The sequence below is a fragment of the Oryzias latipes genome, chromosome 15 (assembly GCF_053564925.1).
Source record: "Oryzias latipes strain Hd-rR chromosome 15, Olatipes_Hd-rR_3.1".
NCBI lineage: Eukaryota > Metazoa > Chordata > Actinopteri > Beloniformes > Adrianichthyidae > Oryzias > Oryzias latipes.
This window is the reverse complement of record NC_136251.1, coordinates 14,715,308-14,733,680: the sequence shown is the minus strand read 5'-3', so window position 1 is coordinate 14,733,680 and position 18,373 is coordinate 14,715,308. Positions and strand designations below refer to the sequence as shown.

The 18,373-nt window shown below is 42.3% G+C and overlaps 1 protein-coding gene across 1 annotated transcript; it reads left to right on the top strand.

Moving 5' to 3' along the window:
* The first annotated feature begins 6,111 nt into the window (after positions 1–6,111).
* Positions 6,112–17,137, top strand: entpd6 (ectonucleoside triphosphate diphosphohydrolase 6). The gene is made up of 14 exons (XM_023963517.2): positions 6,112–6,418; positions 7,006–7,283; positions 7,999–8,075; positions 9,895–10,038; positions 11,013–11,088; positions 13,025–13,060; positions 14,091–14,179; positions 14,656–14,735; positions 15,491–15,555; positions 15,766–15,864; positions 15,938–16,078; positions 16,326–16,382; positions 16,489–16,601; positions 16,671–17,137. Exons 2-14 carry the CDS (start codon positions 7,022–7,024, stop codon positions 16,752–16,754), a joined length of 1,323 nt encoding a protein of 440 aa, XP_023819285.1. The 5' UTR covers positions 6,112–6,418; positions 7,006–7,021; the 3' UTR covers positions 16,755–17,137.
* Positions 17,138–18,373: the final 1,236 nt, after the last annotated feature.

The following is an 18,373-nucleotide window of genomic DNA, read 5'->3' as shown; positions in this document are numbered from 1 at the left end:
TCCCTATACCTAATCCTACATTCCATATCCTGCTTTCACCTTCAGGCCAGTAAGTGAGCCTCATTTCCCCAAAAGTCGTTTGTGACGAGGGCAGCTTTCTTCACCCCCCACCCCAGTATCATGATGCTGCTTTCAGGCAAACCCCACTGAACCCTCGAGCCCAGAAAAAGGTTTATTAGAATCCTTTATCCCCTTTTCTAAAAACAGTTTTAGACACTTCTGAATAGGCTGCTCTTTCTTTGTGTATTTTATATATATTTATTATTTGAAAAGTGCACATTTTGAAAAAATCGGTTTTATCTGAACAGAGAATATTTTTCTATTGTATTTTATGATCTGGTCTGTCTTCCAATAGTCTCATTGGTATCCAGTTAATCCTTCAATCTGCAATTCTTCATTCGCCTCTTTCATTATGATTTTGTTTTGTGCTTTTTGTGTTTCTTTGCACTCACAGGTCTTTCCAGCACTTTAAGCTGTGTTTAAATTTGTTCTAGAAATCAAATTTACTTACTTACTTTAATAACGTGGACCGAGCACCATATGTTTCTGGCTGAAATCCACGGTGATCTTCTTTGTTCAGCTCATTTCAGATGCAGATTATTGTTGTTGCAGTGATCATAAAACCCTGACGTGTCATCAGCATATGTGGTTGTCTTTCTGCTGTTGTATGAAGGTGTTTCATCCAATTCGTGGTAGCTTGTGTTGTGTGACAATGGCTGCAGGCGGCCACAGTGTCATTACAATTCATCATTGCAATGTGGCTTCACTCACCTTTTGTCACCAGGATAAAACAAAGAAAGAGAAAGAACCCAAGAGAGGATCCCAAAGGAACTCCAGGTATGTTTTCAGCTGACAAAGACACTGATGAAGACAACTCTGGAACAGAAACACTCACACAGAGTGGCTCTGCACATGTGAGGTCAAACCTTCACACGAACACAGAAAAGTCCTTTTAGATCCGACCTCTGAATGAGGAGAAACTTTAGCTTTCACTTCATTTGCTTTGTGTTTGATCAGCTTTACTCCAATATGTGAGCAGCAGATTGCCTTCAGCTTTTAATGCATCCCCACACTGAATTGGACTTCAGCTGACTGTAAGTTAGAAACTATGTAATCTAACAAGCTGGCAGTCAATCTGTGATCCAACAAAGGCTGTGATTAAATACAGAGGATTTTATTTTCACAGAAATCGACTTAAACTCTTTCTTTAAAGGTCCACAATATCAACAGAGTCCTTTGAAGCAATACAATGTTCTATAGAGTTTTTATGCTTCAGATAGTAAGTGATACTGAAGGTTGAGGGTAAAGGTGCAGAAGACACCAGGCAAACTTCAATCAGCAGAAACCCACAAAACATGGCAACGATAAAAATCTTCACAGCTTTTCCTTCTGTTCTGTCTGACTGTATGTAATCTGTTTTTGAGTTACCTTGTGTGCAGACAAAAGCTCATTAAAGGAAAACTTGAAACCAGTTTGAAGAATTTTCTTAAAGCAAGTTACAAAGATGGAATCAAGATTGAGCAAACGCTGTGGTTTAACCATAGAGATCTTAGAAAAGCTAGAATCTCACAAACCAAAAATAAATTGGTCAAAGCAATGAAAGACATTAGTGAAAACCAGAAGAACGACAGAAGAACGACAAAGGTTATTTAGTAAATGGACATTTCTTCTTAATGGCAACAAAACCTCAGTAGTTAAGACAACCAGAGGCAGAAAAAGAGATGATCCACATGAAGAGACAAATGCAGCCCAAAGGAGCAGGGAACTGGAACATCAGTGAATGAAGATAGTCTGACAACTGTTACACATGACAGTTTATGTGACACAAATGTTAAGGCGGGGCACAGCTGGTTAGGACTCCACCTGAGCTGATAATGCACATTATAGGTTCAAAGATGGGGAACAACTTTTCGGGGGATTTTGTCAGAAACCCACATACAGTATATTCATTTTCATTAATGGCAAACTTGCTCAATGAATTGCAGGTTTGATTTTACTTGAGCGTTAAAATGCACTTCAATCAGTAAACCAATAGCCAGCAGTTTCTGCATGTGATGTCAAAGGTTCTTACTCACACAGACCTTCAGAAATGAATTCAGCTTGTCTTTTTAGTAATAAGATGGACATGTGCTTATAGTCCCACTCATCTTTTGATCTGTTGTAAAAGCCTCACCAGTGATCTTTTAATTAAGATTAGGATTTTTTTTTAGCCACAATTTAAAAAAAAAAAAAACTGTCGTTATCTAGGACATATTTTCTGCAAAGTGGCAGGAGTTCATTGGAAATTTGCCTCTGTGTTGTGGAAAGGACCATTGGCCAGAGTTAGCCTGTTCCCATTTCCCATCATCCATCTGTTGATACTCTCTTCCCACTAGCTTACAGCCCTGCACACCCCACAATTCCTTAAATTACCGGTACGAAAAAAAAACAAAAAAAACAAGCAATATTAGAGCAATATTGGAGTGTACAGTTTTGAACCAGATGCCAGCACACACTGGGAAAATGAAGACGTTATTGGATCAATTTGTCTGCAAGTCGATGCATTAGAAGGGGGCAGAGCAGGGAGCTTGTGGAATTGTAGGTCCTATGTCATACCTATGAGCTTTTTCCAACTGCATTTTTTGTCTGCTCCTGATTCACAATGATTTGAATAATGTAAAACCCAGAAATGCATTTTAAAGTTTAATTTTTTTGCATGTCCTCATTGAGAAAAATGCTACAAGTTAAAAAACTCACTCATTGGAATGGATATTGCAGACTGGATTCATGTCCCCAAAGAATAGTTCCAAGTGTGATGGTGAAGCGAAGCAGTACTGTCATCCTCAGACTCACTGCTGCCCCACTGGCAGCTTCCACCCATCTCTGTGCTGCAGATCCATGAGGTTCTGCAAGCGTTCTGTTTGACCTCAGCTGAGGATTAGCTGTTTGGACTTCTTTCCTCTTTCAATCTATTTTAAACAATGTGTTCAGATTAGCCGTCAGAAGCGGAGCGCATCAAATAAAGAAAATTAAATTATCCCATTAATAATATTATATTTGCTGCTCCAACATTATATAATGAAAGAAAGTGGTCCAGGCTCATCCACAGAGCAGCTCTGCTGCAGATGAATTGGATTGTTCAGTTCTTATGCGGTTGCATTCAAATGAAAGCCTGTTAGCAGCAGGTACTCGGATTCTCCAGTGCAGTAACAGTACAACACTACTCTGATGTGATTCCAAAGCATGTCTGTGGCATAAATGAACGGCGTTGTCCCTGAGGAGCCCCCTCTGGACCCCCATGAAGGCTGGCATGCTTCGGCCTGCACTTTGCTGTGATCACTTGTGCGCCTAATAGCTCGTTTGGTGCTTTAACCAGCAGAGTTAAGCCGCCACAACAAGAACAGGCAGAATAATAATAAAAGAATCGATGGAAACAGTTTAATCTTCCTCTTAATGTGGCCGCTCATCTAATCCTCGTCTTCGTCTGGCTGCAGCTGCACTGGACGTTCCTGCGGGATGAGATGGTGTTTAATCGACTTTGGGGGAATTAGTCATTCCTTATTACCGTCGTGGTTTTTACAGGACTTTCCTGGAAAATCCCATTCAACACAAATTTTAATTTCATTTCTGCAGCTCAGTCATGTTGAGGGCAATGTAAATAATCCAATAACATTAATCATCATTTCTTTTTCTTCTCTCAAAATAGACCAGCAGCAGCAGGGGGATTGGATGGGCAGAGACTCTGTCATTCACTCTCCTTTATTGGTTTTTAGAGGCTGTGATGGTTTTATGAAAAGCCATCATGACCCCAATTTACTCTACAGGAACAAAACTTTTCTTCCCGGACCCACAGCTGCGGCAGCTTCCCGATGGATGATTGGCCGGTTTCCTGTGGCTTCCTCAAATATTCCACTTCTCTAGACTTTTGTCAACAAATGGAAAGATTCAAACACTTGCCAAAAACAAAAAGTGTTGTAGGAAGAGATCTCAACTAACTACAGAAAAACAGGCAGAGCTGCGGCCAAATTGCTCTGATGGATCATCACAAATTTCAGGTTTGGGAGCAACCTGCTGCAGAAGACAATCACCACCATCAGAACTGGCCACATGATGAAACAAACAAGTTGCAGGAAAATAAGGGAGCTCAGTCCAGATGTCTAATCCACACCAAGGCAGCGTCTTAATGGATAAAAGTGGAATCTTCTATCAATTATTATCCTAACATGTTGAATTATATCTGCAGAAATCCTTCAAATAATCCTAATAATCCTCCTGATGGGATCACACAACCCAGATGGAGCGGCAGCAGCTCAGCCTTCCTCATCTGTAAGATCCAAAGATGTTTTCACCAACAAGCAGGGATTTCTGCAGTGCAGCACGGAAATGCAAGAAACAAAACTGTAAGAAGAAGCTGCAATTTCACTTCTGGTTTAGAGTGAATCTGAGCTCATTCCTCTGACATTTGTGTTTCTGGAGAATCAAATCTGACCCCAGGTTTTATGCACGATATCATTGAAGCCATGAAAGTCACTCAGTTGCTTGAAGCCTGACAGACAGAATGGCATTGCGAAAAAGGCAGGAAATCAAACTTTGTGGATCCCGGACAAGCCTCCATTTCATACAGTTTCAATACTAGATTAGTAAACAATTAACAAATAAATCTACCTAAATCTACCTAAACAAAAACTAATCAATCAACCACTGAAAATCTAAGATGATCAGGGTAAAAGAGAATGACAAACGAGGTAACTCCTCTTAATTTCATAGCTGAAACCTTTTTTGGCTGTTTTTACTTGACTTTAAAACAAGTTCTAAGAAATTTGTCACTGGTGGAAGACAAGGAGTGCTGGTTTTCATCTCACCTTCAGGATTTGAGTCAGATTAACATTTTTTGTTGGAGGGTTTTTACAATTATTTTGTTTTAATATCTCAGTGAAAATAATAAATATTGTAAATGTTTTATATGTCAAGATTGTACTTGTAGCTAAAGTGAACCAACAATAAAAAAAACCAATTTTTTTCACAAAATTCATCAGTTGTCAAAATATAAGATGAAGTTTTCAGGTCGGAGCACCACCTGTGGACTGTTTGCGTTCCATATACGTCCCTCCTGTGGGCTTTCTTCATCCTGCTGGCACATGGATGGGGGTGGGGGGTGGGTGGGGGGGGGCTAGGACTAAGTTTGACCGTGAAACTAGTACAGATGAAGCTCCATGTCCCACCGTCAGCATAACAGTGGAACTTCTCCCTGCTCGTGTCGACCAACAACTGAGTTGGATTAGAGTCTCAAACTGACGTAATTGTGTCTAAATGTCATTCGTATGTAAATCTGCGAGACGATTAGGATCCACTCAGCACTGCTTTTGTTCTGCTGATCATCAGAGTGATGAAAATAAAAAGCGGCAGAAAGATTACAGAACCATTAAGGTCACCATGTCCATTAACTGATAAACAGCTATTAGAGGCTTATGGACAAAATGACATGGCTGCAGCAGAGTGATGAGGAAGGCTCAGAGGAAGAGGAGGAGAAACATCTTCTGTGAATTTACAGTTTAAGGGTAAAAGGTTTCAAAAATTATTTTATAAAGATCAGCTTAAACTAAAAGTGAGGTTTTATGTTTCCCAGCTGATAGTGAAGCTTTAAAGAAAACTGTTTAGCTGTACGAAAAGGTTACAAGCATAACAGAGATGGAGTTTCCCAGAGTGCTAACCCAGGGAGCTTTATTCTAAAGCAACTGGAAGATATGTCCTTTCTTAAAATTAGGAACTATAAAGCATGTAGCATTTTTCTAAAATGTAGTCCACAAAACATTTAATAATAATAATTTTGTCCGCCAGAGCCTTAAGGATATTTTGCTGCATTGTTTTCTCTCTTTTTTATTTAGCATACAGTATTCTTTTGGTGCAGTTTAAGTATTAGGGGAGTTATTTAAATGATTACAAATACAGTAGTTGATGTGCTGCATGAGGGGGTCCCTGGGCTTCTGAATCCTGCCATGTAGCTTCTATGATTAAAAACAAAAAAATCGTCAACACGCACGTGTAACTCGTGTCTTCTATTTGTGTATTAATTCACGCTCGCGGATGTATGCGCGCACATGATCCCGGAATAACACGGCCGCGCCTTCATACACCTGTGCCTCCACATCACGGACGCTAGTAGAGGGGATTGGCTCGTTAAATACCATGAATTCGAACCAACAGACATCCTAAACTGTGGGTTCCAGGATTATTTCTGAAGCTAAACTTAAAGAGGCGAGGAAATTCGGCTTTTGTGCGCGCGTGGTGCGGAAACGTCACCACCGAGTGCCCTGACGTCATCAACAAGCGCGGTATGGATGTGTGAAAAGAAATGGGAGATTGTCTGGAGGAGCAGAAGTCTGTACCGGGTCAGTGTCTGGGCTTACTCCAAACCGTCAACATGGTAATCTGTTAAACGGTTAGTTTTTCTTTCTTATGTGTGTGTATTTATATAATTCGATCAAGTTAAATAAATGAATAAAACAACAAACTTAATGTCTGCTTCAAGAACTTCCTCTTGTCACTTTGTTTGACTCCAAGTCCCACAGAACTTTAAACTTTAAATGTGTGTAAGAGCAAGTATATGGGATTTTAGAAAAAGCATTGACAGTTTTTAAGAATTTTTAAATTCCTGGTTTCTACATTTTAGTATTTGGCATACATTTGAGATCCTTTGTTGTGGGTCAAAACTGTCCAGATGTAGGGTCATCTAAGTCTGACTGGAGTTGACAGAACTGACCCTGACTCTTTCCGCCCTCATCACTTCTCTAAGGCACATTAGTAACGTTCAGGAGAGCACCATAAGTGCCGGCCATGTTTGCTTGCTCTGACTGTAACAATTTTTAATGGGAGTGAAAAGAGCAAATAAGCTTCAAGATTTTCTGGACAAACTGGTTTTTGGAGACAATATCATATGAGGGAGACCAGTAGCTGCAGGTCCTGCAGGTTTTGCAGGTTCTTTGGGTCTGGATGTTGCTTCAGGGATCTTTTTCTTTTTTTAAACAGATTTCACACATAATGAATGGTGATGAAGAGACCAAAGCTCGGTGTCTTTCTCTTCATGGCCTTTCTGCTGGCCTACCTGTTGTTTCTGAAGTACCACTACTCAACCTCCAAGGCCTCCAACTTCAGACCACCTCCACATGCCGAGTCCAAATTGGTCAGAGCCGGTGACGACCGGCCTGTCTCTGCAGACGGATTTGACTTCCAATATGGCGTCATGTTTGACGCGGGCAGCACCGGAACCAGAGTCCACATTTTCAAGCTCCAGATGAAGAGTAAAGGTGAAGATTGGAAAGCCCTGCTGCTGGTTTGGGTTTGGCCAATCAGTACCAGGAAAGTTCTGACTATTTCACTAGAAAGGATTTTTCTAAAATCAAAGTGTGTTGTTGAATTTTGGTTTGCAGAGAGACACATTATTTTAAACCCGTTGGTTTGTTGCAGACAGAAACTGAGCAGATTTGTTCATCAGTGATGTTATTTCTCGCTGCAGTAAACCGATTGGCTCGCTGTTTGGTATCCAGAATCCCAGCGTGTTGGAGCGATGGCGCTGTGATGACAGTGGACATGCAGTGGATCCTCTCAGAGGACTGCTTTTAGTGTATTTAAAGTCCACACATGTTGGCCCTGAACCTTAATTACCAGATGAGCGTGTGCAGACAAGAGGAGCTCTGAGCCTTTAAGTCCCGCAGCTCTGGGTTAAAACGACACAAACTCATTATAGTGTTTGAGAGCTCTCTGCTTTATTAGGCTTAGAGGGGGTTCCTGCAGCCAAATGCCTTCGTTATCGCATTTAAAGCTAAGCTGACTCGCGGACTGAGTGCAATTTTGGCCTCTTTGTTAGCATCAGGGCTAACCGGACTAATGGCAGCACCTGTTAGTTATGCAGACTGGGATTGTTATTAGGAGCTTAATGACAGCTCAGATAGAGGCCGTCAGAACAGAGATGTGCAAAAAGAGTGTCAGGAGCTCCGTGCTGATGTTTGCTTGTTTCCATAGAACCCCCCATAGTGGACCACGAGACCTTCAAGGCCATCAAACCTGGGCTGTCTGCGTACGCTGATGATCCCGAGAAGGTGAGATGGTTCACACGCATTAAATCTGATGAAAATTCAAATGATTACTTTTTGTTTACATTTGAATGAGAGACACAAAACCAATACATGAAAAAGAGAAATTATCCTCAAATGGACCAGGAGAACATAAATGATTTCTCATGTTGGACTGCCACAAATGCGCTGATACATGCACTGTCAGAACATCTCTCAAGATCAACCAGGAGATGCAATGGAACCTCACAAAGCTCCTTTGTGGCTATTAAGCCTGAGGGGCTTCTCCGTCTTTTTCATTTTCTACTGTTTACTAAATGGTAAAGACCGTATACTGTACTTATGTAGAGCTTTACTAACCTTTTGGAAGGCCCAAAGCACTTTACAGTCACAGTCCCATTCACACGCACGACACTATAACCACCAGTAATGTGGGGTTTAGTGTCTTGCCTGAAGACACTTCAAGGTGAGAACCAAACCTGCGATCTTCTGATCAGAGGTTGACTGTTCTACCTTTGCCACGGTTGCAACCTCTGCAGCAGTTGGCACTTTGGTGAGTTAAAAATGCCACTATTCAAACGTCATTACCAAATCAGACTCCCTGATTGGTCAAAGTTTGACCTGGTTAAACAGACCTAAATGGTCTTAATAGTGTGCATAGTGTTAGGGTTATGCCTTTTCTTCAACAAAGAGAAGAACCACATAGGAAATGATTTTTTTTTTAGACTTCTGCAGAAGGAGAAGCCTGTCACAGCACAAGCTACGACAGACGAGTTCACCTTCCCAGTGAATCCAGTTTGGTTTTATTGGTGGCCAGGTTGATAACATAAAAGTTGGTCATTCAATCAGGCAGTACAGGAACATCATATCTTGTATAGTCAGCCCCTAGCATGTCAGTGTTTTCGTACTGAAAGACAGAACTGAGACACAATCATATTATGGTGATAACGTGTAAGCAAATGATGATTACGCAAATCCCAACACATAGCTACGTTAGAGCGTGGGAGCCCAAAACTCGCATTTACCGTATTTTCCGGACTATAAGTCGCCCTTTTTTTCATAGTTTGGCAAGGGGTGCGACTTATACTCCGCAGCGACTTATATTAGAACTAAATTGAAATAAATACATTGTTAACCCTCCTGTTATGTTCATTTGTGAGGAACAGAGATGATGTTCCTGGGTCAATTTGATTTATGAGTTATGTTAAGTGTTAAGAGGATGTTAAGTGACTCAGAGAATCAGCAAACGTTTTTTTAAAGTAAGATCTTGAAGGTTAAAAACATAATATTCTATTTTCCAATGATTTCATAAATTCAGAAATGCAATAAAAATGACTACATTCTACAAATACAGGATGAAAACAGAGTATTAGTTGGGCAATGATGCTTCATGAAAGGAATAAATAAATAATTATGAGAAAGAATTACTGTGAAATTATGAGATAAACAGTCTGCTATGATTGTGTCATATGAGGTTGTGGAACTTATTAGTTCTTGGTCTCAGATTTTGTAAAATAAATCTCCCGTCAAAATGCGACTTATAGTCCAGTGCGACTTATCTGTGTTTTTTTCTACTTTATAATGTATTTTTGGGCTGGTGCGACTTATACTCCGGAGCGACTTATATTCTGGAAAATACGGTACATGCTTTCCTTCGGACGTGGCCGCTTGAACGTACATTGCCGGGAGCAGTGTGAATGTAGCTTAACAGTGTCCCATCGTGTGATCAGATGAAGGTGGGGAGCTGGAGACCAAAATTCTAACTGCAGTTTCAGCGAACTCAAGTCACCACAAATGAGAAGTTCTCAGGAGAAACGGTAACAATAGTTGTCTTTTCTTTGTTCAGTGTGCAGCAGGAATCCAAGAGCTTCTGCATGTGGCAAAGTCCAGTGTCCCCCCTTCCATGTGGGCTAAAACTCCACTGGTCCTGAAGGCCACAGCCGGTCTGAGGCTGCTGCCTGGAGAAAAAGCCAAGCAGCTGCTGGAGAAAGTAAGTAAGCCTCTCTTGACCTGGTCACACCATCCATGCACAGATCAGAAACACACACACAACTTGGTTACAAAGTCTAAGTGAAGCACTTTCTGAGTTTTCCGTGAAAACGTAACACAACATCTGTAAAACAGGTCTCTAATATAAGGAGTTAGGATCAGTGAGTTTGAGGAAAATCCAATAAAAAGATAGTAACATGCTAGTTATTTCAGGCCATGTTTTCTTCAAGGAGACCCATTTGTGAAGATGACACAACCTCGGCCCAACTGAGCATGTGCAGCTATTGTATCACAGCAAACCGGATCAGTTCCAGGAATCCTAACTAGAATCTGCTATATAGAAATGAAAGAAATGCATCGTGTATCATCAGATTTTGAGTGAAAACCTCTTTCCACCAGCAAGGGCATTGAAGATGAAACGTGGCTGGGTCATTAAGCATGACAGCAAACCCAAACACACCGCCCGGGTAACAAAGGGATGGCTTTGTAAGAAGCTTGTCAAGGTGCTGGAGTGGTCTAGTCAGTCTCCAGATCTCAGTTCCATAGAAAATCTTTGGAGGGAGTTGAAAGTCTGGGTTGCCCACCGACAGCCCCAAAACATCACTGCTCTAGAGGAGATTTGCATGGAGAAATGGACCAAAATACCAGCAATAGTTTGTGAAAACTTTGTGAAGACTTACAGAAAACGTTTGACTTTCATTGCCAACAAAGGATTTATAACAAAATCTTGAGTTGAACTTTTGTTATTGACCAAATACTTATTTTCCATCACAATTTACAAACATTCTTTAAAAATCAGACAATATGATTTTCTGGATTTTTTTTTCTCATGTTGTCTCCCATAGTTGAGGTATACCTATGATAAAAAAAATTACAGGCCTCTCTCATCTTTTTAAGTGGAAGAACTTCCACAATTGGTGGCTGACTAAATACTCTTTTGCCCAACTGTACTTTGCACTTCTTGTTTGTATCCAGGTAAGACAGATTTTCCACAAGTCTCCTTTCCTGTCTAGAGACGACAGCGTCTCCATCATGGACGGCACTGATGAAGGTAAGCAGTCCTGATTGTTACCTGGGTTTGCTCATGATGGAGCTGGGCTGATCCAGACTTGATGTTCTAGTCTGGAGCTGCTGCTGTGGTCATTATGTGGTTATTCAACAAAAAGAACAAAGCTTGTTTTTAATGCCTAAGAAGCTCAAGTGCAAGGAGTCCCTATAAACTCTTCCCAGCTCATGCAGCTCTGGTCTGAACCCGAGGAGAACCAGTTTTCTTTTAGCGGTTACTGGAGAAATGATCGCAAGTACAGATTTCGTCACTGGACTTGGAGGTAACCAAACCCATTTCAGATGTTTGATCGATCGTGGAGCTGTGGTGACCTTGTGAGAAAAATGGCTGGCATGCGGGGAACAAGCAAAGCATTAGCTTCCACAGCAGCGCCTAATCTCAGCCACATCTCCCTGAACAAACGTCTTACCTGGAAAACAAACATCTGACCCGTTTTTGCAGGTTCTTTTGGGCTGGTGGGATTTTTCGAACAGGTTTGGTTCTGACCCTCTTTTTTTCAAAACTGTCCATGTGTCCATCAAAACCTGAGGGGAAAGCATTGTCAGAGTTGTGTATGAAGGAATGGAGGGAAGAAGAGATGAGAAAATTCTCAAAACAGACTTTTCTGTAATTTCCCAACCTGAAGTCTTATCTGATCAGCTTTATGTAGTCTGCAGTTTTTTTGTTTTTTCTCACCTTTTGACCTAATAGATGAAGACGTTTGGCAATTCTGGGGATTGTGAGGTTACAGAATATGGCATGTTTGAGTAGCAGGAAGGTTGGGTTCATTACTGATGGGCTCAGAATTGAAGCAGACTTGGATCACCGGACTGTGGCAGTAAAGAAGTGACCAGAGGAGTTCGCGGTCTGCATAACCAGGTCAGCTCAGATCCACATTAGTGTCTGTGGCAGAATGTTTGTGCTCAGCTGCATTAGAGCCTTTTAACCGTGTCCTTTGACCCCTGCTGCATGCAGGAGTGCACGTTTACCAGCTACACGCAAACCGTATCATGGGAGCTTTACAGCAAAACTCCCAGGCAGAGACGCTAAGAATCAATTTTCAAACAAAACACACAAGTCCTGGCGAGGGTCAGGGAACTAAACACGGGCACTTAGCGCTTCCACCGATCGCTCATATCTCCATTAACAATAAGTCTCTTCCTCGCAGGCGGGCAGAGGGTAATCTGGATGGGGGATAAGTACGCCAGAAGGAATGACAAATATCAGCAAGATAATAAGGCTGATGGAATCTGGTTAGACCGTGAGAGGACCCCGGAGCTTTCAGCTCGAGCTCCACGCTGGGAATCTGTCCATTAATGGCTCCTGACCCATCCTTCAGTCATCTGATCCCGCTCACCGAGGAGAAAACATTCCAGCTGCAGAAAGAACGGGATGGATAATCCACTCCCCTTTAAGATTAAGTGGGACATTATCCCACATGGCTATAATTGCTATATGAACTACTTTAAAAGGATTATGCAAGGTCTGCAATTCCTGCACGCGTCCACCCGCAGAGGCAAGGCGTGTGGCCTCAGAGTGATGGGGAGGGGTCTCAGGCCTCACACCTGCAAGTCCTCAAGGGTCAACGGCAGGAACCACTGATTAACCATCCCTGTCGGAGCTGTGAAGAGCTGAGCGCAGATCCAGGACCACAGAGAAACGCCCTGCTAGCTGAATTCTAGAGGTCCAGACTTGAGACAACTTGGACCCCCATCCCCCAGAGCAGAGAAACCTCCAAAGAACCAGACTGACTATTAACTGTAGTTCAGAAACAGCTTTGAGGTTGTTTTTGTTATCTGTAAAGGAGGAATAAATCCCAACTTGCTGCAGCAGAGCAGAACTTTCTCATGCAGGACTGTGGTTTCAGTCAGCGACGATGATCATGAATTTGCATCTGAACTGTTAAAGGGTTGCTCATCTCTCTCTTTACCTGTTCTTTCAGGAATTTCTGCTTGGATCACTGTCAACGTCCTCATCGGTGAGACCCATTCTTTTACCTCTCAACCTGCAAGAATCAGGTTTGCGGTTTAATTTCGAGCTGGATTAGGAGAAGGTTTATTGGTGGTCAGCAGCGTCTGAATGACGCTCCTGTTTAAAGTTCTGAGGCAAATCAGATCCTCCTGACGTCCATCGCGGTGGTTCCTCGCATTTAAAAGCCGAAAGGTCCACCCTGTGTTGGTTCTGGATCCACCTGCTTCTTTTTCTAGAGGGCAATGGGGGAAACATTCATTGTTCAGGGTGGGTTTGGTACTTGCAGATAGAACTGATGTTCCTTTGGCGTCTGCCAGCATAAATGTGTCAGGGGGATCCAGCAGTCCATTCTGCCACATTTATCTCTTGCTGTTGGTCCTGAATGATTCTTTAGTGCACCTGCAAACTTCAGAGTGGAGGCCAGGATGATTGTCACATTGAAAGTCTGGATGATGAAGGTTACGATGACAAAGGTCTGGATAATGATGGTCAGGACCAAAGTCAGGATGACGGTCAAAATAAAGAAAGTCATATTGAGGGTCAGGATGTTAAAGGTCAAGGCAAACAGGGTCAGAAGGACAAATGTCACAATGAAAGTTAAAACTGCAAAGATTAGGAGAACGGAAGTCACAACAAATCTCAGGAAAAGAAAAGGGTCATGATGATGAAGTCAAAGTGAAGAAAGTTAGGATGCAAAAGTCAGAAAGATGGTCAGGATGAGATAAAGTTGACCAGGAGTACAATAAGAGTTAGGATGATGAAGGTCAAAATGTAGATGATGACAAAAGTTAGAAAAATGATCATAATGAAACTCCAGATAGTAAAGGTCACAAGGCTAGAATGACTAACGTCACGGGTCTTTGTATGTATGTAGCTGCAAAGATCTACTGAAGGTTAGCTTCTTACAGACCCCCAGAATCCTTCTATTTAGGTTCTGCTCATTTCCACCATTATTTTCCGGAAGTGTAGAGGTCTTTCTGCATGATCTGCCCTGGAGTCACAGATTAATCTTCTAGTTTGTTGTCTTTCCTTTAAAGGTGGTCTCAGCAGAGCTGACTTAACCACAGTGGGGATGTTGGATCTAGGTGGTGGTTCAACTCAGATCACCTTCAGCCCCCGTGATGAGGTGAGGATGACTTTGGAAGGAACCGTGTCTGATAGAGGTTAAAGTTAGCGGCTGGAATGAAAATGAGCACCTCCAAGTCAGAGGCCATGGTTCTTGACCAGAAAAGGTGATTTGCCTCTCTGGGTAGACAGAGAGCTCCTGCCCCAAGTGGAAGAGTTCAAGTATCTTTGGGTCTTTTTCACAAGTGACGGAAGGATGCCTCCTGGACTTCTCTCTGGAGAAGCATTCAAGGCATGGAAGCACCCAATAAAGACCCAAAAAGGCATTGGAGGGACAGTATTTTTCAATTGACCTAAGAGCACTTTGGGGTTCTTCTGGCAGAACAGGATGAAGTTGTTGAGGAGAGGGAGGTTTTTGCTTAGATTGGTACTCCAATGACCTGGTTCTGGATAAGTGGAAGATGATGGGAGCATGTTCAGTCTTTAAAAGTCTTCAATTTAACGCATTTGTGCTTTTCTGTGTGTGCTCGGGTGTAGAAAACCATCCAGATGTCTCCCATCGACTTCATCAGGTCCTTCGAGATGTTCGACAGGACTCACACTGTTTACACACACAGGTAAGCATTACCCCTGTCCGAGCCTGCTTCCAATAACGGGGGGGGGGGGTGTTGTCTGGTTTGTATAAAAAAAAAAAAGGGCGAGGGGAAGGGGGACGGTCTGCGCTAACGGTCCCATCCACAACACAAAGCCAAATTTCTAATAAACTGCAGCTGCTCTGCAGATAATATCTTGTTTTTTGATGTTACCTAAAAACGGCATAATGATAATTGAAAGACCACTGGGAACCCTTTTACAATAGAGGAGGATCAGAGTAGGTATTTAGACTGCTAGACAAAATATCCTCATAAAATATCCAGGTTTTTATCTTTTTTAATTTCTTTTAGATGGAAATACACAGCTTGCATTGTCCACACTACCCTCTAGTGGCAAATGTATAATCTCAGATGCAGCGTGAATTCAGGCCTCACTTGCCTTAAAGCAAACACTCAAACTGTTTCCACGTCACACAGCTGAACCCGCAGCAGCTCTTGATGTTGAAAAGTCTCAGTGATTCCAGAACATGGAGGTTCTGCACAAACCTGCAAGGAAACATTACTGCGAGCTAAAACACAATTATTTGGCCCTCTTATCTCTGCAGTCGGTTCTTCTGTCTGTGACCTCTAACAAGAGCACAAGGAAAAAAAGGGTCTCAAAAGCAAAGAGTCTCTGATTAAAATTAATGTTTGTGCTAAAAAAATTCTGCTTCACAGTTAGCACTTTATTGGGACAGAGCAGCTGTTCTCAGCAGAACCTGTTTTTTTGTTGTCTACAGTTATCTGGGTTTGGGTTTGATGTCCGCCCGGCTCACCATCTTAGGAGGTTCTGTTGATCCGCCTGGTACGTATCTGACCCTCTTTTCTTGTTTTTCATCTGGCTTTCATCTCTGCCTTTTATACCCCGCCCCCCCAGATAAATAAGCCATTATCTAATCTTTTAACAACACACTGCAAGATTAATTCCTTGCTTGCCAGCTGTTGCTGTGGTCTGGCTGCTGTAAGAAGCTGCAGCTCATAGTCTCTTTGGTTTTTCTGTGTGTGCGTTCCATAGGGGGCAGCACTGAGCTCGTCAGCCCCTGCCTCCCCCCGCAGTACTCAGGCAGGTGGGAACATGCGGATGTTGTCTTCACTGTAAAGGGACAGAAAGCAGGTAAAGTGAAGTGAAGCCCTATAAATACCCATCATGCAGCTGGAGCAGGTGGAACCAAGTTTGTGTGTTTCAGGGGAGCCGGTTTTTGAGACGTGCCTCACCAGAGTGCAAAAGGTTCTATATGGGAAGATAAAGAGGGTGTCAGAGGTGGTATCCATGGACTTCTACGCCTTCTCCTTCTACTATGACCGTGCTGTTAACTTAGGCATCATCGGTAAGACTCCTGCCAAATAGAATCAGTTGATGACTGCTTCCTGTTTATATCTAGACAGATGCCATCCTAATAAAAGTGGACGGGTAAACTTATTTATGAGGGAAGGTCACATAAGAGTTTTGGGGTCAGAGTTTAACTAGGTCAGTCTGACACCAGAACCCCTTTAAGAGGCTCCTGAAAATTAAGCAGGTGGGGGGGATGATCGTTCCCACCTCTGAGTCATCGTCATACCTGTTTCTGTGTGCAGATGAGAAGCTGGGCGGAGCCATCAGAGTGTCTGACTACACAGATGCAGCCAGAAGAGGTGAGCTGGGACCCCCTGTTTGTGCATGCAATGAATTGCACCCGAAGAACGGAGGGGGGACGATGCACCTCTGAATATGGATCATGTGTGTGGTTCTTGTTCTCAGTGTGTTCTGGGCCGTCAGCCGAACCTCAACAGAATCCCTTCCTCTGTCTGGACCTGGTCTACATCTCCGTCCTTCTGCAAGAGTTCGGCTTCCCCCCCCACCAGCAGCTCAGGGTCAGTCCGCCATCACTCTTATTGATTATCAAGCTGATTGTTTCTTCTGACTGGGTTTCTGTGCCGCAGCTTGCCAGAACCATCAACCAAGTGGAGACCAGTTGGGCTCTGGGAGCCACTTTCAACTACATGGAAACCCTGAGAGGATCATGAGGCTGGACCAGCCATGCACGCTCACATGCACTCTGAGCTGGTGTGGGCTCTGTGTTCTGGTTTGTTTGTTAAAAGAACTTTTAATGTTCTGATGAATTGTAATAAAAACTGTCACTGAAGAATGTCCAACCAGGTTCTGTTGATCCAGAACCTGCAGCAAAAGCCAAAAGACATTGGTGGGTATCAGAGCTTCAGAGAAACCTTTTCTGCAGGTTCAAACCATGCTTCTGTTTCCAGATTTGAAGCAAACCAGGAAGTAACGTGTTGCAGTTCTGGAAATGACCACTAGAGGCTGATGTCAGAGGAGAGCTTTGACTCCCATGTTAAATTAATTGTCTGATTTCACACCAAAAATAAATGAATGTATAGAGTGGTTACAAAAATCTATTTAATTTTCTGGATTAATTTTCTTTTTACGACTACTGCTTGGGCGGAGAAGGAAGGTTTGTGAATAATAATTTTAAAAAATTATATTTGTATGCGTTTGAGTTCCTGCCAATCAGTCATTTATGTTTTTAGCAGATCTAAATGTTGTGCTCAATATGTTTTCATCCACACGGGGATGTGGTAAAGGCTAAAGAATTAACACAAAATTAAAAGTATAATATTTATATATCACAGTACAGTAAGAGTTAGACAGGGTGCACGGTAACTGTGCATGAGTGTTTTTACATTTGTCATTCCTCGTGGTAACCAAAGGAAGGAGGCAGCGTTATCATTTTAAACACGTCCATGATAGTTTCACGAAAGAAACACTGACTCAGTCTGACTGACCTGAAATCTACAACCAGCGGGGAGGAGCACAAGCAGATGCTGGGATGGATGAGAGGGGTCCATCACAAGAGATGTCCCGACACATCTCTTTTTGTAAATGTCTGCTTGCATAGGGAAGGGGGTGCCACCTCATCTGAGGATAGTAGAGACAGATTCATTCTAAGCAGAAATTACAGTGAAGTGCAAGAGTCTGATGTGGACCATCAAAGTGTTTAAGTTTGACCTGGAAGAAGGAAATGAACCCTAACAGTGTGACTTATGATTGGAACTGATGAGAAGCTGAACTGTAAAGGCCACAACAGCTTGATGGAAAAGCAGAAACACTATTGACCCTTGTGCTATCTTAGATGACTCCATCCTTGCGTTGACATGTTCTCCCTACCATGACAAAGGTGGATAAAGGTGGAAAGATTTCATGTAATCCATGGACACCAGTGAAGATCACAAATCATTGAAGAACAAAGGTACAGAACACTGTCTAGTGGGTCTAGATGACCCAACTCCCAATGTTAAAGGGCCTAGGATAGCACAAGGGTTAAAGGATCATGGGAGAAGACCACAGCAGACCTCTTCATCTTCAGAGATGATCCTACAGTATCTGCTCTGAGCATTGTGGGTAATGGAGTCCAAATCAAGTTTGTTGCTAAATGATTCAGCTAAAGCTGCATGTGGGGACTATTTGGATCAGACTCATATACACAAAAATATCTTTAAAAAATTATATTTCAATTTAATAAAATTCCGTTTTTAAGCTGAAAGTTGGAAACCAATGAACATGTTAAAGCTAAATACTTTGACATATTATTGACATGAAAAACCATGTAAAAAATGTTTGACATTGAGAG